The 22,982-nt window shown below is 38.5% G+C and overlaps 1 protein-coding gene across 1 annotated transcript in view; it reads right to left on the bottom strand.

Annotated features, from left to right (window-relative positions):
* Nucleotides 1–5,356: 5,356 nt before the first annotated feature.
* The window catches only part of MORC1 (MORC family CW-type zinc finger 1), a 342,077-nt gene continuing 324,451 nt past the window's right edge, over nt 5,357–22,982 (bottom strand). The window contains 5 exon segments of the mRNA XM_057697690.1: nt 5,357–6,026; nt 6,028–6,111; nt 9,158–9,352; nt 19,025–19,078; nt 20,525–20,612. Of these exon segments, the coding sequence (XP_057553673.1) occupies nt 5,955–6,026; nt 6,028–6,111; nt 9,158–9,352; nt 19,025–19,078; nt 20,525–20,612 (493 nt within the window). The 3' untranslated portion in view covers nt 5,357–5,954.

The raw sequence follows: 22,982 nt of genomic DNA, 5'->3' as shown, positions 1-22,982 counted from the left end.
CTTGTCCCAAGTTGGATATCCTCCCCTAAACTTACTCCATTTTTCCTCCCAGTTCTCTCAGTTCATAAGTCTAGTCACTGCTTTAGTCCCCATTCCTAGTCCTAACTGATTACCTGTTTAACACCCCAGATTCCCCAAGAATTGGAGCCACTGGGCCTAAATGAACTGCCTTGACAGGAAGTAGGGAAGTTATGGTTAATTTTCTTTCAAACATACCAATGTAGATTTTTGATAGAAAATTTCTGTTTCATAATTAGAGTTAAATAACAGGTGTTTGGTAAGATCATAGAAATTTAGAACGTATTCATTTGGAAGTATTACTTGAAACCTCTAGAGTAGATGAGATTTCTTATGCAGAGTGAAAAGAGAGAAGATGAGATAATGACTCAGCCCTGGGGATTATTCAGTTAGGAAATATCAGGAATATTCCGTTAAAATCTTCAAAAACCATTCTCTAAGGCAGTCCCCCTTCAGACTGTTTCTAACTATCTGCCAGAAAAATGCTCGGAGGCACTGACTTCTTATCGCTGTTAACATTTATTAATGACCAATTTTTAGATTAAAGGAAGAATGGATACTGATGATGGCAGAGGAAGATAATGAAACTTTTTAAGTGGCCAAGAAAATACCTGTGGAAGGAAAACTTTGGATAGATCAAGAATGCAAGGACCTGAGGTCCAGAAACTGTGTTTGGTCATATAAATTATGCTTTAAAAAAATCTGCATAATGATTACTTGAAATAAAGAGAATTCTTACACTGGATACAATATTTGTATCCAAAAATCAGAAATCTTGCTATATAAAACATTAACCAGTCATAAGATAATGGGAACAAAGATTCATTTATAATAGGCAATAGAATAAATCGAAGTAATTACAATAACTATACCTATAATGTGCTAGATGTATTTGAAGAAAAAATTTAAATACTAATATAGGTCACTAATGAAGACCTGAACATACAGAAAGGCATATTTCAGTCTTGGATAGAAAGACTTTACATACATATATATGTGTGTGTGTGTGTGACTGTGTATATATATATATATATATATATATATATATATATACACACACACATACATACAATTCTCCCTATATTAACCTACAATATTACCACAAACCCAACAAAATACAAATAAAATTTGAGGGGTGGCTAGTGAACTAAAACCTGATTCTAAGTTTGAATGAGAATTACACATGCAAGGATACAGAGGAAAATTCCAAAAAATAAAATTATTAACTAGCCCTACCAAAACAACATGGATCCAACAAGAGAAAAGATGAAACAATCAATGGAAAAAATAGAAATTTTTTTGTTATTTAGAACACAGTGCAACTACAATTAGGAATTTAACAAGCAATTAGGTGGCACTGCAGATCACTGGGGAAAAGACTGATTATTCAATTGATGATTGTGGGACATTATTATGGCTACCGGAAACATACACAACAAAGATAGATTTCTAACTTACTCCTTACATCAAAATAAATTTCTAGCTCAATCAAAGATTTAGCAATATGATTATTAAAATCATTATAGAAAACAAAGTAAAATGTCTTCATAATTTTAGCATTGGAAAGTACTCTCTAAACATGACTAAAAAACCCAGAAGCTATAAACAAGCAAAAAAAAATAAACCAAAAATTTTTGAAAATCTCAAAATTCTACAAAAACATTAAAAAATGAAAAATTATAAGAAAATATTTGTGATACATATCATATAAAAAGCTAATTTCCCTAATATGAAAATAGTTCCTACAAATAGTAGAAAAATATCACCAAGTTGAAAAATGGACAAAGACCAAATTTAAAAATTCAAATGAATTTTAAACATGAAAAGATGCTCAGCCTTACTCATAAGAAATGCACATTAAAGCTACAGGTGTATACCACTTTTCACCTATTTGATCAACAACATAAGAAAGTTTGATAATTCACAGGGTAGGTAAAGATGTGAGGAAATAGGAAATATATTGTTGAAGGGAGTTTATTAATATAATTTTTATGAAGTGCTACTAGGCAATATGTATCAATAATAAAATGTACATACCCTTTGGCCCAGCAAATCATCTTCTGAGATTTAAGTATAACTGCACACGTGTAAAATGAACATATTTACAAGAATGTTCACTGTTGTGTGCATGTAAATCCAAAAGGATAAGAAACTGTAAATGTGAAAAAAAAATAGTAACAACGAAACATCAGAAAGGGAATGTTTAAAAAAAAATCCCTTTTAAAATTGCATCAAAAAAAAAAAAAAAACTTAGGAATAAACCTGACCAAGGAGGTGAAAAACTTATATGCTGAGAACTATAAAATATTAATATAGGAAATTGAAGATGATTCATAGAAATGGAAAGATAGCCCATGTTCTTGGATTGGAAGAATTAACATTGTTAAAATGACCACACTACCCAAAGCAATCTACAGATTTAATGTGATTCCTATCAAATCCCCATGACATTTTTCACAGAACTGGAATAATCCTAAAATTTATATGGAACCATAAAAGACCCAGAATTAGCAAAGCAGTCCTGAGGAAAAAGAACAAAACAGGAGGAATAACCCTCCCAGATTTCAGACAATACTACAAAGCTACAGCAATCAAAACAGCATGGTATTGGCACATAAACAGACATATGGATCAATGGAACAGAATAGATAGCCCAGAAATAAACCCAAACACCTACAGTCAATTAATCTTCAACAAAGGAGGCAAGAATATACAATGGAGAAAAGACAGTCTCTTCAGCAAGTGGTGTTGGTAAAGCTGGACAGCTGCATGTCAATCAATGCAGTTAGAACACACCCTCACACCATATACAAAAATAAATTCAAAATGGTTTAAAGACTTAAATGTAAGACACGACACAATAAAACTCCTAGAAGAGAACACAGCCAAAACATTTTCTGACATAAATTGTACCAATGTTTTCTTAGGTCAGTCTCCCAAGGCAACAGAAGTAAAAGCAAAAATAAACAAATGGGACCTAAACATACTTCTAAGCTTTTGCTCAGCAAAGGAAACCATAAACAAAATGAAAAGAAAAACTATGGACTGGGAGAAAATACTTGCAAATGATGTGACTGACGAGGACTTAATTTCCAAAATATATGAACAGCTCACATAGCCCAATAACAAAAAAAGACAAACAACCCAATCAAAAAATGGACAGAAGACCTAAATAGACATTTCTCCAAAGAAGACATACAGATGGCCAACAAACACATGAAAAGATGCTCAACATCACTCATCATCAGAGAAATGCAAGTCAAAGCCACAATGAGGTATCACCTCACACCAATCAGAATGGCCATCATCATAAAGTCTGGAAATAACAAATGTTGGAGAGAGTGTGGAGAAAAGGGAACTCTCCTGCACTGTTGGTGGGAATGTAAGTTGGTACAGCCACTATGGAAAACAATTTGGAGGTTCCTTAAAAAACTACAAATAGAACTACCATATGATCCAGTAATCCCACTACTGGGCATATATCCAAAGAAAACCATAATCCCAAAAGAAACATGTACCATAATGTTTATTGCAGCACTCTTTACAATAGCCAGGACATGGAAGCAACCTAAATGCCCATCAACAAATGAATGGATAAAGAAGATGTGGCATATATATACAATGGAATATTACTCAGCTATAAAAAGGGATGAGATGGAGCTATATGTAATGAGGTGGATAGAACTACAATCTGTCATACATAGTGAAGTAAGTCAGAAAGAGAACAAATATTGTATGCTAACTCACATATACGGAATCTAAAAATGGTACTGATGAACTCAGTGACAAGAATAAGGATGCAGATACAGAGAATGGACTGGAGAACTCAAGGTATGGGGGGGCGGGGGGTGAAGGGGAAGCTGAGATGAAGCGAGAGAGTAGCACAGATATATATATACTACCAACTGTAAAACAGTCAGTGGGAAGTTGTTGTATAACAAAGGGAGTCCAACTCGAGGATGGAAGATGCCTTAGAGGACTGGGGCAGGGAGGGTGGCGGGGACTCGAGGGGGGGGAGTCAAGGAAGGGAGGGAATATGGGGATATGTGTATAAAAACAGATGATTGAACCTGATGTACCCCCCCGCAAAAAAAAAATTAAAAAAAAAATAAAAAAATAAAGAAATGCAAATGATAAAAAAAAAAAAAAAGTTTACAAATAACAAATGCTGGAGAAGGTGTGGAGAAAAGGGAATCTTCCTAAACTGTTGGTGGGAATGTAAATTGGTGCACCTGGTATGGAAAACAGTATGGAGAGTCCTCCAAAAAACTAAAAATAGACCTGCCATACGATCCAGCAATTCCAGTCCTGGGCACATATCCAGACAAAACTATAATTCAAAAAGATATATGCACCCCAGTGTTCTTAGCAGCACTATTTACAACAGCCAAGACATGGAAACAACTGAAGTGTCCATCAACAGATGAATGGATAAAGAAGATGTAGTGTATACACACAGACATGTGCACGTGTGCATGCACACATGCGTGCACACACACACACAATGGAACATTACTCAGTCATAAAAAAGAGTGAAATAATGCCATTTGCAGCAACATGGATGGACCCAGAGATTATTATACTAAGCAAAGCAAGTGAGAAAGAGAAAGACAAATGCCATATAATATGACTTACATGTGGAATCTAAAACATGACACAAATGAACTTACCTACAAAACAGAAACAGACTCACAGACACAGAGAACAGACTTATGGTTGCCAAGGGCAGGGGTAGGGGAGGGATGAACTGGGAGTTTGGAACTAGGAGATACAAACTATTATATATGTATAACTGAATCACTTTGTTGTACACCAGAAACTAACAAAATATTGTAAATCAACTATACTTTAATAAATTTTTTAAAAAGAATGGAAAAAAAAAGAATGAAAACACAAGCTTTATAAAAGAAAAAAAGAAAAGAAAAATGTAAATGTCCATCATAAAATGGACATTTACATAAACTAAATTTTGATCTACTTACAGAATGGAATAATAAAGAGCAGGTTAAACATAATGAGACAGGTCTACATGTACTGATCCTGATATGGAATGATCTTGAAGACATATTAAGTGGAAAAAAATAACAGCATCTTTTGGATGCTATTACACCCATATTTATATCCATATAATGATTTATATGGTTTTATATACATTGACTGATTTCGTATGAATTCATAAGTAACTGGTAAAAGCATGCCTCTTGAGAAGAGTAAAGACAAGAATGGGATGAAGACTTTTCACCATATTCCATTTCAAATGTTCTGAAATTTGTACTATGTACATAAAATTAAAATCATACAATTACACAAACAACTATTAAATGTTTTATTGCTTTCATTCAAAGTTGCAGGCATTTCTAAACAAATAAAACAGTCATCAAGAAAAATGTAAAACACAAATTCTTACATATATGTAATATGTATTCATATTACGCTTAGAAGATTGGTTCTTTCACTATAACTCAATAATAAAATCATATAGAATATATCTCAAAGTTTTTTGGGATGTATATTATCTGCTTTACTGAGTACTGGCTGTAGTGGAGAAGAGGTATAATGTCTTTCTTTTTCAACTCAAGTTTCAGGAGGTGGTTCTATAGTCCTTTGTATATTGCTCTTAAAAATCAGTGTTTTCCAGTGTTTACAATCTTTTTAGTGAAAACAAAATTTAAGCCTGAACGACATTTCCATCTTTCCTAGTAGCTCACATGGGAACTAGAGAACTCTAGAAATGGTTTCTGAAAGAACAGGAAGAGTTAGGAAACAGAACTGGGAAATATGCAAATTGTAAATCAGTCTCCATTTCTAAAATATAAAATGTTCTTACTGTTAAACAAGATAAACTTTACAATAACAAGTACAAAGGAGATATTTTTAAAGGAATTGTCCTTTTCTTCTTATTAGCATTTTAAAAAATGGAACGTCTTTTCTGACTTCTAATTTTGAGAAGTACTTTCCTTTTTTTCTAAAAGGAGACAATGTCCTGTATCTGTAGTTACTTTATTTAAAAGTCTTCTGCAAAAGGAGATTATCTTCTTTAAGCAAAGCTTCTAAATAACTGTCAATCTGCTCCAGGTCTCCTGCTGGACCACCCTGGAAAAGAGAAGCAACAATCACAGGAGGGGAAGAAGCTACAGAGCTTATTCTGTAATCTGAGCGGCCTTGGACCAGTCTTCCCTATGATTCATGTAGCAACAAAACCCAGTTTGCACTTGAATAATGCTTTTAACCTTTTGAAATGTTTTTGCATTTAATCTCATTTTATGCTCACAAGTGGTTAGGAACATGGATCTTTTTTTTTTCCTTCTTTCTTTAGTGGAGGTTAGTGCAACTCTTTCCCTTTTTCCTTCTATTTAATTACTTGCCATATTCCTAAAGCCCCTGCTCTCATCTCATTTTTCTGTTATAGGCTCTCATCTTCCATCTTAAAACTCGTGAATTTTTAGCGTTAGAGTCAAAACAGATGGGTAGGTAAATTCTGACTTCTCTGTTTCTCCTTTTTCCTCTGCAGCATCTTTTCCCACAACCTTTGGCTTGCTGCCCTGATCTGTCCCCATCTCTCTCTTTCTCTCAGTTCTCTACTGGGGTAATCTCAAGCTATCCTTCCTTGAGCTTCTTGATCCATGAACAGCTAAACAAATGCTACCTCTTTACTGACCTAAATCTCACTCCCTCAGACCCAGCCATGGGATCAACTCACTCTCCAATTGAGCTGATGGATAAGAGAATTTTTAGGAAGGACCTTTCAGAAATAATCCCAATTTTATTATTCCAATAAGTGTCTGGCACTACCATAGTTTCTCCATCCCTTATCTGGTTCCATTAAATGTATTTCTGCTTTGCTCCCTTTGCCCTTGATTTGCTCAGTTCTCTAACATGTCTGAACTGTATCGAGTCCCAGCTTTGTAACCAGGACCCTGTTTCTGCAGAGGGGTTACCATGATATCGATATTCACTAGGATTTCCAAATATTCACTGACCCTGAGGAATGCCCTGTGTGACCCTTTCTGACACCGACAGCTCTCAGCCTGTTCAGTCTGGTCTAATCCTTTGGCTCCTGCTCTCTACCCAGCAGACCAGACTTCCTCCTAGGACCCCAGGTTGGTTCTATGCCCAGCTTCTTCATGTGCCACCCCAACCATCTGCTCCGGGCCCACCTCATCTCATGTCTCTGCTTTACTCCACTGTAGCGCTCGGGCACTTAGAGGCAGTGAAAATGGAAATTTCAAGTAGGGGATGAGAGTAAACATATTTGGGCAGGAGCCTTTTGAGTACCTCTCTAATGATACTGGATGAAACGTTTCACACTCTGTGGGCTAAAACCCTTCACCTCTTTACTAAATTTTGTGAATAAGACAAATTAGGTTAGTATAATTACTCTGGCTACTGTGAGGGGACCCAAGGGTTTGACATAGAAGAGTAAACTACTATTATTCTTTTTGGCTTGCCAGATTTGCTACTGTGAGAATCAAATAATTTTTATGAACTTTCTTGATAGAGAGTGTTGTTGCATTACTATGATAAAGAACTGCTTTGGTCTCTCTAGTTTTTCTTGTTAGTGAAGCAACAGTTATCACTGAAACCCTGTGATGAGGCTCCACCAGACCTCTCACATGTAAAAACATTCACCACCCTGTGCAGCCACAAGAACCCAAAGGAGCTCCGCTCAGCTCCCACTCTCACAACTGAGTTAGGTAGTATTGCTGACAGAAGGCAAGTGTAATTACCATTATGTGAAAACAGTTAGCTGTAATCATCCTTTTTTATTTTAATAATGAAACATTTTAACTATTGCCTAGACCACCCAAGAAGAGAGGGATATTCTCCTTGGGCCATATACTTAATCAAAAATACTTTGTGTTTTTATTTTCTATTTACTATAAGAAAAATCCCAGAGAAACCAAAAGAGGTATATTTTTTGAAGGAGCAATGGACTCTCACATTAACGGACACCAGGACAGTTGGCTTCAAAGTCCATGCTCATCACGTTTGATACTGATGTGCAGCAAGTTTTCTTGTCTGCCTCTCCCCGATCCCCTTCATGGGGCAAGGCCATGCTCCAGGCCTCCAGGCAGGGCTCCCTGGGAGACAGCTCCTGCCCTCTCACCTTGCATGGCCCAGGAAGGACCTCTCTCCTATCCCAGACTTAGGGCCTATGTCTGAGTTTTCTATGGGTCCTGAGATAATTTTCTCCCTGTCAGAGCCTGTTTCCATATATTTTTTAAAAGCAGGTTAGATGATATCTAAGGATCTTCCAGGTTACCATGACAACAAACTGAGCCAAAGGCTGGTCTTGAAGCAGCCCGGAGAGTGCCCAGGTGTGCATCACCAGTGCTGGGGAGGCAACACAAAGTGCTGGGTGCTGAGTGTATGATGCCAAGTTGCTCCAGACATAGACCTGCCCTTGGGGGGCCCCCAGAGAGCTCTCTGACCTCCTCTTAGGGAGCTTTCCTAGAAGTCCCACTCAACAACCTTTGTTTATACCCCAAGGAAAGCTCAGAAACATAAACATAGTTCCTGAGCTCACTGTTGATTTCTCTATTTCTAGCATCTACAGAAAGAATTTTCAACATTGGTCATATATATTTTAATTTTTGATGTGTTCTCCCCAGCATTTCTATATGCTGTAGTAGAAGGTGGGCCTTTCCTCTCTGGCTCAATCTGTCACAGAAGCCAATTCTTTACGTATTCAAATGTATAAACAAACAAGAGGAGCAGTAATTCATACTTACATGATATTTCCTGATCTCTCTAACCTATTAGAAGAGTCTATTTTTTTTAACCTATGTATTAGGATAAAAATTAAAATATTTTGCTGTCTGAAAAAATTAGAAAAAAATTTCCTACTGGAAATATGCTATTGAGGAGACAGCATGATCAAACTATACCAACAGCCCAAGAGCACAAGCAAAGATTCTGATTTTCTAAAGGGAAAAAATAATAGGCCTTTGAAAAATGTTCTAATTTATACTTTCAAAGTTCATTTATTTGTGGTTTCAGCATCCTTTTAGAGAAAGTAAGGGCTAAGTTAAATGATTCGTCCGAAGTCAGTAGGTGGAAGACATTAGGAGAGGAAGCTGGCCCAGTGTTCCCTCCACAATGTGTGTTCCCATCACACAAATAAATTGTCATTTCTTACCAGCTGAAGTTTCTGTAATAGTGCCGCCAGTTTTACACGAAGATTATTCAGTTTATCTTCAGTAATTTTTCTTTTTCTTTCACATTGTCCCAGAGATACTTCATTAGCCACTCCTCTTCTGTTTGCCTCACAGATAATGGACTGCATCTTTCTCTTTAGTTTTTTTTCATATTGGACCAGGTAAACATCACAGATCTAGGAATTTTTTAAAACAGTTTTAGTATATTTTTAAAATGTTGCTTTCCTCTCTAATAGCAGAATTTCGTATTCCAGTTCTGCATATATGTACCAAGCGTCAACTCTGTATGTATGTTCTATGCGTGGTCTGGATTTAAGATATGCTGGTCCCTTAAGGGACTAACAATCTCATGGAAGAGGAAGAGACAGGAGGAAAAATGTACAATAGTCCAGTAACTATAACATAAGAAGGAAAGCCAAGGTCAGCTCGGAAATCTTTGCTTTGGAATGAAGAAGAAACCTAGTAATGGTTGAATTTGTTCTCCTACCAGGTTTACCATATTCTTTAAGGCACAAAGGGGACAGGTGCCTGTGACCACTCTCCACAGCACCAGTAACTCATACGTGACAACAGAGTGGCCAGTCACTTGGGGTGTTCTTGGCAGATCATGTGTGATTTATAACTCAAGCCTGTAGCATCTGAAAAGCACAGAAGCTACAGTAAGAGGAATTCCCACTCTGTCACTCTCCTTGGGTTCCTTAATTTGATGTAAAGACCATGGTTATATACTAACGCATATGTCCTTTGCTAATTCAAGAGTCTTGGTTATTTTCTAAGAGCTTGTGTTGTGCCTGAGACACTCACAGACTAGAAAGAAATAACGGAGTGGCCAAATGCTTCAATTTCAAAATGACATTAATTGCCTGTATCAGCATTCTAAGAGGGCCAGGGAATATTCTGAGAAAAGAGATACAGGGAAAATCCTGTTTTGATAAACACCTGAATGTTTCTGAAATAAGGAGATTTCTGTGTTCTAACATGCTGGGCTGCCAGGAAAATTCTAAGGTGGCCTTGTTTGTCTACTGGGTCCACCCTGTCCCCCTTCACCCTCCTCCACCACACTCACTAACACGTGCAGGCCCTTCATCCCCTTTACACTCGTTGACCTCACACATTTCTCCTTTTTCTATAAAATTCTTTAAACAAACAAAACTGCCTAAGTATACTGAATTCTGTTTAACAGACATTCACTACTTCCTAAATTCAAGGCACTGAATTTTATTATAGGCGATGAAGAGATATGTAAGGTTCAGTTTTTGCCCTCAAAAAGCTTCTAGTCCACAGAATGAGATAACACAAGTATGAAAATATTGTATCTTAAGAGAGAAAATGTACTGTGCCCCAAGTAAGGCACAGATATTAATAGAATTGAGAGGAGGCTGCAGAGTCTCTATTAAATTGAAGAGCATTGAAGTCCTGACATAAGGTACATGAGTTGGATTGACATCAGTAATTTACCTCCAATTATGTATACTTTTCACGTGCTATTAACCGAGACGAGTATTTGGGAGCAGGAACCCAAATACCACTCCATAGTGGCAAACACTGGCCACACATGCGTGCGTTTAAATACACACACACATTCACACATACATATCACGTGTTGTTTTAAAGGTGAGATTTAATTGTGAAAGCTGCAGACTGCCACGTAAAGAAATCTTAGATTTTTTAGATTTACGTTGCCTGGATGTTTGTGTGAGGGCGTGAGGAATTAGATTCTGAAATCCTTGCCCTGACTCTGCCTCTTCTAACCTTATTTCCTGAGTTCTAGGCCTCGCTCTTCCAGGCATACATTAAGCTCACTCCTGCCACAGGCCCTCTGCCCTTGCTGCTTTCTTTGTTCAGTAAATTCAGCCCCAGATCTACACAAGGCTCACTCTTGGCCTCAACCAGTATTTAAAACATGGCTCAGACATCCCTTGCTCTCTGTATCTGAAATATCATCCCCTTCCCCAATATACCACCACTGTCTATCCCCTGGTCTTATACAATTATTTTAAGGGACATCACATTGTATGTTTATCGATGTTTTATTTAAGTGTTTGTTTTCTATCTTTCCCTCTGGAACATAACATCAATGTAAAAAAAAATGGTTTTGTCCACCTCTGTATGTCCAATGCCTACCACAGGGCACTAAACAGTGGAGGGTTAGGACAGCAGATGTTCAGCATTCACAGCTAGGGGATTTCAAACGTGTGGGCCAATCCTGCCTTGAAATGCAGGCTACATTCTGAGATCTTGGAGGGGAATCTGTTTTTGAACATCCTCAATTCAACCTACAAGAAGCTGGTGGCTTACAAGTAAGGCAATAACCACCTCCTCCAGGAAGCTTCAGAGATGCTTCCTGTGGATGCTTCTGTCAAAGCCAGGACCATGGCCTGAAGGTAGCGTAGGGTAATTAACTCAACACAGCTAGAATAATGAGGACAGAGTCATGGACAGTTCAGAAGTACGCAGCCAATTATAGTTCTTAGTTTTCAGAACTTTAGAATTTTACAGCTTTTACCATCCTGAAACAATAGCCAGAAAACACTTTCTCATAAGAAGCAACAACAATAAGAAAACAAACCAAAACAAATAAAATTAAAAAGAAATATAAAATATGAACAACAACATCACTTAGAAAAATAGCAGTACTGCTCATCAGCAATAAAAAGAAACACACGACTGATACACCTAACGGATCCGAAGGGCATCACACTGAGTGAACAAAGTCAGTCATAAAGTGACACCTACTGTATGATTCCATTTCTATCCAAGGGATAGCACAGGGAGATCTTTGTGGTAATGGGAGTTCATATCCTGATGGTGGTGGTGGTTTACAAATCCATGCATATGATAAAATGAGACACACATTTTACCAATTTCAATTTCCTGGTTTTGATGTTGTACTATAATTATATAATTATGAAAGACATAAGCATTGGGAAAAATTGGACAAGGGGTACATGGGATCTCTCTACTATTCTATAATTTGCTGTGTATTTATAATTAACTTTTTAAAAAGTTCAAAAGACAGTACTGTTAATGCCGTATGACATTAAGAATGTTTATGCATTCAAAATCATATTCCATCTCTTCTGGGATACCAAATTGTACACTCTAAGTATATGCAGTTTACTGTAAAAAATAAACAAAAAGTTAAAAAAAAAAGAATGAAGGCAAAATCAAATTCCATCTCTTGAAGTTCACTATTTTGTAACCAGCAAACCTTCAAACACTAAGGGCCAGTTTAGTCAGTTTCCTGATTTATGCTTCTTTCTTTCTCAAGCTAACATCTTCACTGAGGTTTCTATAAAAGGTAACAATTTTGACAACTTTTAAAGCTCAATGTAAAAGGACTTCTGGTTGTTTTAACATTTTAATTAAGGTGAGTAGAGAACTGTAACAGGATGAGAGGCTTAGTTCTGCTGGTTAAACTCACACTTGTAGAGGTATTTGTGGCGGATCAAAAATAGAATTCTTCCAAACCCCATTAATTCAGAATGGAATTAGGATTTGAAAGAAAGGATATTCAAATGAGATTTTAATTTTCTGCCTTGAATTTAAAAAGTCAGAGCTCTGGCAGCTCTGGAGCTCCAGAATCCTAACAAGTTTGCACAAAGTAAGGCAGGACTACAAGATCTACAGATTTTGCACCCTATGTACAAGAACATGCATGTGTTTGTGTGCAGACACTACAGCAGAAACAATCGACTTTGATTCAATGCATGACAGTAAGGTCCAGATACATTCCAAGGTACTTATTGATGCCGCTAGGAAATAAGAGGATTACTAATTTCAAGGATTCAATAATATAGTTGGGGAGAAAATAAAATACAAGAAACTACTGTAATACAAGACAGAAAATTTAATGCTAAAATAGAGTTTTAAGGTTCTCTCAGAACACAGAAGTCAAGATTAATTTCACATGGAGAGACTGAGGTCGTAAAAGGTAGCATTGATCAGGCTCTACGAAGGGTGGGCAGGATTTCAAGAGGCCAACTGTGGCCTGGGAGAGTGGAGACGAGTTTTGGGGGGATAGCATGGGGAAAGGTTTCAGACGCAGGCCAGTCTAATAGGCTGGATGGAGCAGATGGCTTGCAAGAGGAAAGAGTGAAAGATAGCGGTTCAGGCTGAATTGCACAGGACCACCAATGCTGTCATGAATCATCTGCTACTCTAACAGTTAAGGAAACTGCTGATGTGGTCAGGGCGAGGTGACCAAAGAAGTCTGTGACTTAACAAGGGTCCTCCCTGTATTAAACATACACATCTTAAAGCAAGGTGCATAGAGTTATCCCCTACATGGATCTCAATAAATGATTTTAATAGTTTTTATAACCATCCACTTAAAGCTACCCATCATTAATAAAGTCCTTAAGACCAGTTTCATGTGAGGAAAACCATGATTCCAATTGTTCTGTATTTTGCTTGCAACATCTCAGTTGCAACAGAAACCCACAGTCTCCTGACTGCTTATCTTGCTTTGATTCTTTGAATTCCACTTGCCCTGAACATTAAAAAGATTCTACTCATCATCTATGTTAACACTTTGAATAAACACTTATTCAGTCTGACCTCCAAGACCCATCAACTTGGCTGCATTACTGAGTGTATACACTGAAAAAATATCACTTAATTTAGAAACAGACATGGAGGACATGTATAAGCTTGGATACACTCAGATGTATGACAAACTAATTCTTAGCAAATTTTTAAGTTTATGTGTAAATATTTAAATCAGAATTCTGGACTTCCTAGGTAGCACAGTGGTTAAGAATCCACCTGCCAATACAGGGGACATGGGTTCAATCCCTGCCCCAGGAAGATACCACATGTCGAGGAGCTACTAAGCCTGTGTGCCACAACTACTGAGCCTGTGTGCCACAACTACTGAAGCCCGTCCACCTAGAGTCGGTGCTCCACAACAAGAGAAGCCACCGCAATGAGGGGCCCATGCACCACAATGAAGAGAAGCCCCCACTCACTACAACTAGAGAAAGCCTGTGAGCAGGACCAAAGACCCAACACAGCCAATAAATAAATAAATAAGTAAATAAATTTATATATATATATATATAAAATCAGAGTTGCCCAATCAGTAGATAAAGATCTGTCAAGAGATCCTGGAGCCTTACTGGTGATTTGTCAAGCTGGCTGCCACAGAAAGAGTTGGGACAATTCCTGGTGGGACATCAGACAACTTGCCTACCACATGCCCTCCCCACACACATTTTACTGTCAGCATCCCCCCATATACATCTCACTATGTAATGTCAAGGTTTCTGATAAGTAAAGGATAATTCTTTTATACCAATAGGCTGAGAAGCTGTAGTATAGCTACTGCAAATAATACATGCAAACTCTAATACAAGGCTGAAGTATTACAGTCTGGATAAGCATGAGATGGAATATAGTGGGGTAGTGAACCTCAATACAATAAAAACCATATATAACAAACCTTCTAAGAACAGGAACAAGACAAGGGTGCCTACTCTCACCACTAGTATTCAACATAGTTTTGGAAGTTTTAGCTATAGCAATCAGAGAAGAAAAGGAAATAAAAGGAATCCAAATTGGAAAAGAAGAAGTAAAAATGTCACTCTTTGCTGATGACATGATATTATACATAAAAAATCCTAAAGATATTACCAGAAAACTACTAGAGCTAATTGATGAACTTAGTAAAGTAGCAGGATACAGAATTAAAACACAGAAATCTCTTGCATTCCTATACACTAACAACGAAAAATCCGAAAGAGAAATTAAGGAAACTCTTCCATTTACCACTGCAACAAAAAGAATAAAATACCTAGGAATAAACCTGCCTAAGGAGACAAAAGACCTGTTTGCAGAAAACTAGAAGACACTGATGAAAGAAATCAAAGATGATACAAACAGATGGAGAGACATACCATGTTCTTGGATTGGAAGAATCGACATTGTGAAAATAACTCTACTACCCAAAGCAATCTACAGATTTAATGCAATCCCTATCAAATGACCAATGGTATTTTTCACAAACTAGAACAAGAAATTTTACAATTTGTATGGAAATGCAAAAGACCCTGAAGATCCAAAGCAATCTTGAGAAGGAAAAATGGAGCTGGAGGAATCAGGCTCCCTGACCTCAGACTATACTACAAGGCCACAGTGATCAAGACAGTATAGTACTGGCACAAAAACAGAAATATAGATCAATGGAACAGAATAGAGAGCCCAGAGATAAACGCACGCACATATGGGCACCTTATCGTTGACAAAGGAGGCAAGAATATACAATGAAGAAAAGACAGCCTCTTCAATAAATGCTGCTGGGAAAATTGGACAGCTACACATAAAAGAATTAAATTAGAACCCTTCCTAACACCATACACAAAAATAAACTCCAAATGGATTAAAGAGCTAAATGTAAGGCCAGACACTATAAAACTCTTAGAGGAAAACATAGGCAGAACACTCAACGGCATACATCAAAGCAAGATCCTTCTGACCCACCTCCTAGAATAATGGAAATGAAATAAAAAATAAACAAATGGGACCTAATGAAACTTAAAAGCTTTTGCACAGCAAAAGAAACCATAAATAAGAAAAGAAGACAACCCTCAGAATGGGAGAAAATACTTGCCAACGAAGCAACGGACAAAGGATTAATCTCCAAAATATACAAGCAGCTCAATATCAAAAAAGCACACAACCTGGGCTTCCTAGGTGGCACAGTGGTTGAGAATCTGCCTGCCAATGCAGGGCACACGGGTTCGATCCCTGCTCCAGGAAGATCCGACATGCTGCGGAGCAACTAAGCCCGTGCACCACAACTATTGATCCTGCGCTTTAGAGCCCGTGAGCCACAACTATAAGCCCATGTGCTGCAACTACTGAAGCCCACGTGCCTAGAGCCCGTGCTCCACAATAAGAGAAGCCACAGCAATTAGGAGCCCGTGCACCACAACGAAGAGTACCTTCCACTCACCGCAACTAAAAAGAAAGCCTGCGCACAGCAACAAAGACCCAACACAGCCAATAAAATAAATAAATTAATTAATTAAAAAAAAAAAGCACACAACCCAATCCAAAAATGGGTGGAAGATCTAAACAGACATTTCTCCAAAAAAGACATACAGATGGCCAACAAACATATGAAAAGATGCTCAACATCATTAATCATTAGAGAAATGAAAATCAAAGCCACAATGAGGTATCACCTCACACCAGTAAGAATGGCCATTATCAAAAAATCTAGAAACAATAAATGCTGGTGAGAATGTGGAGAAAAGGGAACACTCCTGCACTGTTGATGAGAATGTACACTGATACAGCCACTATGGAGAACAGTATGGAGGTTCCTTAAAAAACTAAAAATAGAACTACCATATGATCCAGTAATCCCACCACTGGGCATATACCCTGAGAAAACATAATTCAAAAAGATACATGTACCATAATGTTCATTGCAGTACAATTTACAACAGCCAGGACATGGAAGCAACCTAAATGCCCATCAACAGATGAATGGATAAAGAAGATGTGGCACATATACACAATGGAATACTACTCAGCCATAAAAAGGCATGAAATTAAGTTATTTGTAGTGAGGTGGATGGACCTAGAGTCTGTCATACAGAGAGAAGTAAGCCAGAAAGAGAAAAACAAATACCATATGCTAACGCATATATATGGAATCTAAAAACAAAAACAAAAACAAACAAAGCAAAAAACCAAAAAACCAAAATGGTACTGATGAACCTAGGGGCAGGACAAGAATAAAGACACATGTAGAGAATGGTCTTGAGGACATGCGGGGAAGGGGAAGCTGGGATGAAGTGAGAGAGTAGCATAGACATATATACACTACCAAATGTAAAACAGATAGCTAGTGGGAAGCAGCTGCATAGCATAAGGAGATCAATTTGATGCTTGGTGATGACCTAGAGGGATGGGATAGGGAGGAGGGGAGGCAGGTTCAAGAGGGAGGAGATATGGGGATATATGTGTAAATACAGCTGATTCACTGTGTTGTACCGGGGAAACTGCACAACACTGTAAAACAATTATACTCCAATAAAGATCTGAGGAGAAAAAACAAAGTAGGATAGTGAAAAGCGCTTTGGAGTGGGAGAAATCTGGATTCCAATCTTGAAACTACTACTTACTTGCATCATGACACTGGAATGTTATCTTTCTGATTCTCCATTTCCTCATTACTAACATGGAGATAGTGGCACCTACCTCCCAAAGTTGTTGTGAGAGTTAAATGAGGTAACATATATAAAAGGCCTAGTTTAGTATCTGGTGCTAATGGCTCTTAACCAATCACAGTGTTAGATTCACTGATGAAAATAAGGCTAGTACTAGAGTATGGTCAAAAATATGTTGGGGGAAAAAGCTGTCTTTTATGCTAATTAGGAAATGTTGACAACTAAGTCTTCATGCTGAGAATGTTCAATTACTGCTTTTTCAACAAAACACTGTTCAGAAAATAAATTCACTTTTCAGCTGAACAATGATGAGAAATCCAGAACTATAATCCTTCATTTCCAGTTGCTTAAAACAGGCCAGTAGGCACTCAGGCAGAAACATCAGAGGCAAATTATCAACAGGGATATTACATTTAGACACACCCTAAAATCCAAACACTTTGTGACACAGATTTTCTAAGAAGAAATCTAGTTTAGGTTCTAATTTTCATTTCAAAGTTTGCCTAGTTATATGCTTTGGTGAACTTCCTTCACAATTCTATTTTATTTGTAAGACATGACTATTCAAATACACTCCATTCTTCACAAAGAGATGAGGCAGCCCCTCTGCTTAGAGCTGTTCTGTGCACAACTCCAGGGGGCATCATTCACCTCCCAGAATTTACAGATTTGCATATTATTATGAGAGTTTTCCAGAAGATGGCTGTAAACATAAGCACTTGGAAGAAGATGCTAGTATACGTGCTAGTGATGGAGCTGGTGCACCTCTTTGAGCAAACACAGGTGAAGTGTCAGCAGAGACCTAAAATCTCAATATTATAAAGTTCTAGACTGTTGTGGCCTCCATGAAGTGTCTGGGAACCTCAGTGGCTGTACTGGCTCCAGTGCTAATCCCCTGTACTAGCTAGGCCAAGTTCACGTTTTGGAGTCTCAGTTCCCTTGAGTGTGAATTAAGGAAGTTGAGGGCATATGATTTTTTGAGATATTTCTCTAGTAGAACTGAAGGACTCTATGGACTCTTCCCTGCCACTGCCAATGAAGTCTTTAAGAATTAGATACACAGTATTATAAGAAAACTGTAAAAAACAAAATAAAACAAAAAACAAACAAATACATACACAAAAAAATCTACCCAGAGAGAAAGAAAGGCTGTAATGAAATACACCAAAAATAGCAGTGATCTTGGAATGGTTTGGGACTATGGATGAATTTCTTAAAATTACTTTTATTAGCATTACTTTTATAGCTACTTTTAAAATAGAAAAATCATAAACTGAAAAAAAAAAACTGTTGATAGAATTTTAAAAACCCAGAGAGATATCAAATTTTCCAAAATAAAGACTTTTATGTACACAAGATTTCTGATTTAGTACAGTGTCTCGAGGATTAAGTGAATCTATTTCTTAAAGACTCAGAATGCCATGTTTCCTGTTCAAAATATAGTCCTACTCTGTTTCATAAGCTTTATGGTTTGGAAACATTTGCATCTTTAAAATTCAAAAAGATGTTGCTTTGTGACATCTGATATGCTACACATTAATCTAAGTCTTGATAAGTGAATGAAAATTTGGTTTCCTTTCAAACATACCATTTGGAAATGTATATTATTTCTCCTTTGGAATACAGGATCATTTAGAATATAAATGACTACATTGAAAGGAAGCTTACCTGGTCGAAACACATTTTCAGCTTTTTGTTTGTCTGCTCTGGGCATTGCTCCAGCTGTTTTCATAAATGATAACAGAACAGGATATTAACTTTTAGGGAATGAGCTGTCTACAGTAGAGTTATAACATGCAAGTATCTAGTATAAAAAGCATCAAAGCCTAGAACTTGACAACATTGGTACTGTGGATCTTTTAAGCTGGGTCTAATTACATTATACAACATGGTTTTAAAATTTTGCAGATGAAAAAGAAAATCAAGGTGAAAAAAAAGTAAATGATAAATAAAGCAATTGGAGTCTGGATATCTTGGAAGGGGATGCCACAGAAATAGACTGGGGAGAGTCACTGGCATGTGGGATAGTATCTAAAGTCAGAGACTAGTTGAGGTCACCTAGAAACATTTAATAGAGAGAAGAAAGTGGTCCAGGAACAAGCCCTCAGATGCACCAACATTTAGAAACCAAACAGAGAAGGAGCTGTCAGCACAGAAGATGGGAGGGAGGGAAGTAGCAAAATGAGAAGTGTGTTGTCATGAAAGCTACACAAAGAAAGTGCTTCAAGAAAGAAACAGTAGTCAGCTGGGCTGAAGGCCTCCAAGAGGCCAGGTAGGATAAGTGACTACTGCATTTGTCAGCACAGTGATCACTGGTGGCCTGACAGTCCCAGTGAAGTCGTGGAGTCAGAAGCCCCAACGGGAAAGAATGAGGTGAGAGTAGATGGTGAAGAAGCACAAACAATGACGTAGGACTTCAGCATCAGATGAAGGCATACGGCACCTCTGCAAACTAATCACGTGGTGCGCTTTTCACTGATACCTTGTCATGTGTATCCATCCTTTCCACAAGCATCACCGAGCACGAGGGTGGATTAGGAGCCCCCCGACCCTCCCGTACCCGGTGGACCTCCTCCAGCCCCGTGAACAGCTCTGGCGGCCTCGGGCCTGCACCCCTCACTCGGCTCCACCACAGCCTGCTGGGGCTCAGCAGCTCGGGCACTGCCCACCGTCAGCCAGTGCCAGGCTCACCCTGAGTGCCCTAGGTAGCTGCTCATCAAAGTTTTCCTTCCCATCATCTATAGCACTGCCCCTGAGAGGAGATTCGGTAAATGCAGTTTTCTTCATCTCTCCCTGTGATGTCTGAGTGATTCTAACCCAATCTGCACTTCAGTGCCTCATAAAAGGTGGCTGAGGAAGTGCAGCCAAGGGACAGACACTGGTTTTGGCACAGGGAGGGAAGTCAAGAACTATGTCCTGTCTCTTCTCTTCTCAGCGACCAACTCCTCTCAGTCTGTACAATCTTCCCAGAGTTTATTTACACCTCGGCCACGCTGGTTTCCAAAGCAGCTTTAATGCTGAGTCACCCACTTGGTATAAAGATCCCCATCCTCACTCACGTAACCTGTTCTAGGTCCTCTCATCGGTAACCCTTTACTATTTTCTTCACTGAAGATTCAATTCAGGGTATTCTGTGGTCCCCTCAAAGTTTAAAAAGAGCCAGCTTACCTCATAACTTGTTATAAGTTCCTCCAGAGATGTCTGGCCAAATTCTGATGGTAGCTGACACTCAGGAAGAAAATACAGAAGAATCTCCCTAGGAATATAAGTGTAGCAGGGATGGGAATATACCAGGAAAAAGAGATGCAGCACTCACCTGTCAGAACCGGCTCTGCCTCCTGGGTTTTGTTAAATAGCTTGGCAAAGATGAACATTCATGCCTGCCAAATAGTTTGTTTTTATCCCTGGCATCAAAGTGTTCTTCCAAAGGCACTGGGTGGGGACAGGGAGGTGGCCAGGGCTATAAAGGCAAGGGAAGACTCCTTGTGCTGATGGGAGTGTGTCTTCTGTATCTTGACTGTGTCAGTGCCAATGTCCTAACTGTTATACTGTTCTATCGTTTCGCAAGACGTTACCACTGGCAGAAACTGGATAAGGGGTACAAGGGATATCTCTGTATTATTTCTTACAACAGCACGTGAATCTACATTTATCTTAAAATAAAATGTTTCTTAAAGCAAGCAAGCATTAGCTCACAATGCCCGCACATAACTAAGCAGTCCAGGAAAGCCCTGCGCCTACTTGATTTGTTCTCCTTGGCAGAAAACTAAGTCAGCATTGCAGAATTCTTGGAGGAAAAGAGGCGGACTGCAGGCTTACTGACTTTTTTTCCTAAGAAAACCAAAGAACTTAACTCTCCGGAGTAAGTTTTACATCAGGGCCTCCGGGAATACTCCTAGAAATCCCACATGGACTCAGCCCTTCCCAGACAGCAATGGCCGTTTTGACAGGTACTGCGTTTTGTCAAAAGGCAGTAGCACCCACCCTTCTAGTGTGACGGCTTTTCTAGGATTAATCACCTAGATGACACATATTTCATTCCTGGGAGAACACGAAATCTAGAAATTTACAGATACCACATCTTAAAAGTGTACACAGTGCTTTATGGTGAAGTGTTCCAAGAACTTCATGTATATTATCAAAGGCATTTATAGAATTTTTCAATTATAAAATTACATAGCACACAAAGGACAAAATATAAGCTATTTCTTATATAATTTACATTCCTAGTATTTTAAGCATACTATTTGTGGCAATATTCATTTGTAATTTTAAGGAGATTCAATTCAAAACGTTAAAAATTCTCAGCATTTCACAATATCAAATGTAAAACACACACACACACACACACACACACACACACTCCTCAGAACTCTTTGTCTGGCCAGTAAGAAGATGAATGGGGAAGAGGCAGGGTGAAAAGGGGCTTCTGGGTATTTGAGCTGAACAGAAATCAGATGACATAGAAAGAAAAGCTTCAACTAGAGTCCCTGGGAAAGGGAGTCTGTGGTCAAGTTTATGGTGGGTTTGGTGGAGCAGAAGCAGTGAGCGGTTTGTTAAAAACAAACCACCCCTTTCCCTCCCTAAATCCAGCCTCCCTTCCTCTAACACAGGGTTGAAAAACCTCATCTGAGTATTGGTCCTTTTCATGGTGGGTACAAATTCTTTGGGTTTAGATTTAGAGCTAATCAGCAATGTTCCAAGGAAGTATTTCTAGAAAAACAGATATTCGGAGGCAGTGGCATTTGGTGGGGAGAGAGAGAGGGTGAGGGGGCAGGCTGGGGAGAGACAAAGTTCTGAATTAGTTCTGGATTATTCTCAGTCTGTGAAATCTCTACATCAAAATTTACATGAAACACCATTATAGCCTGAATAATGTCTCACACGTGTGTACTATTATTTCTAAAGACCGACGATAAAGAGACACACACACACACACACACACACACACACACACACACACACACACGGAGAGAACAAGAGAGAGAGAGGGAGGGAGGGAGATTATCTTAAAGTAAAACACTTTACATAAAGGTTTTACTGGAATCACTTGTCACAAGTAGCTCTTGTCATGTTGTATTTTCTCAACATCCTCAAGCTCATTAACTCCACAGACATTCCCTGAACCCCTATCAAAACACAGCCTTTATCTGGTGCACTTCCAGAGCCTGGCATCACTCCCCCATGCTAGGAACCCAATACATTCTTATTACACTGAATTCAGCCTAGTAGGGAATGCAGACGAGCAAAGTATTCCAATAAAGGGTGACAGAAGCGAGAAGGAGCATGGAGCACCATGGCTACCTAGAGGAGAGGCCCGAACTTGTATTTGGGAAGCCCCAGTGCAGGAGTAGGAGTTAGCTAGCTATGCTGGGCAGGGGGGTGCAGCCTGTGAAGAAAGCATTCCAGGCCGACTGCACTATATGTTGGGGAACTGAGTATTTTATAATGGTATTGAGAGCCCTGGTCAGATCCAACCATTCTTTATAAAGTGCTAGAAATGCGCTACGTGTTGCCATAGGCTTTATATACAAAACTTCATGTCATCTTTATGGAAGCTCTTTGATGGAGGCGTCATTCCTATTTTGAACCTGTCTGGTCCCCTAACTGTTAAGGACTCTCATCC

This window comes from Hippopotamus amphibius, chromosome 10 (assembly GCF_030028045.1).
Source record: "Hippopotamus amphibius kiboko isolate mHipAmp2 chromosome 10, mHipAmp2.hap2, whole genome shotgun sequence".
Classification (NCBI taxonomy): Eukaryota; Metazoa; Chordata; class Mammalia; order Artiodactyla; family Hippopotamidae; genus Hippopotamus; species Hippopotamus amphibius.
The sequence above is the reverse complement of the archived record's forward strand: the minus strand, read 5'-3'. Positions and strand labels throughout refer to the sequence as shown.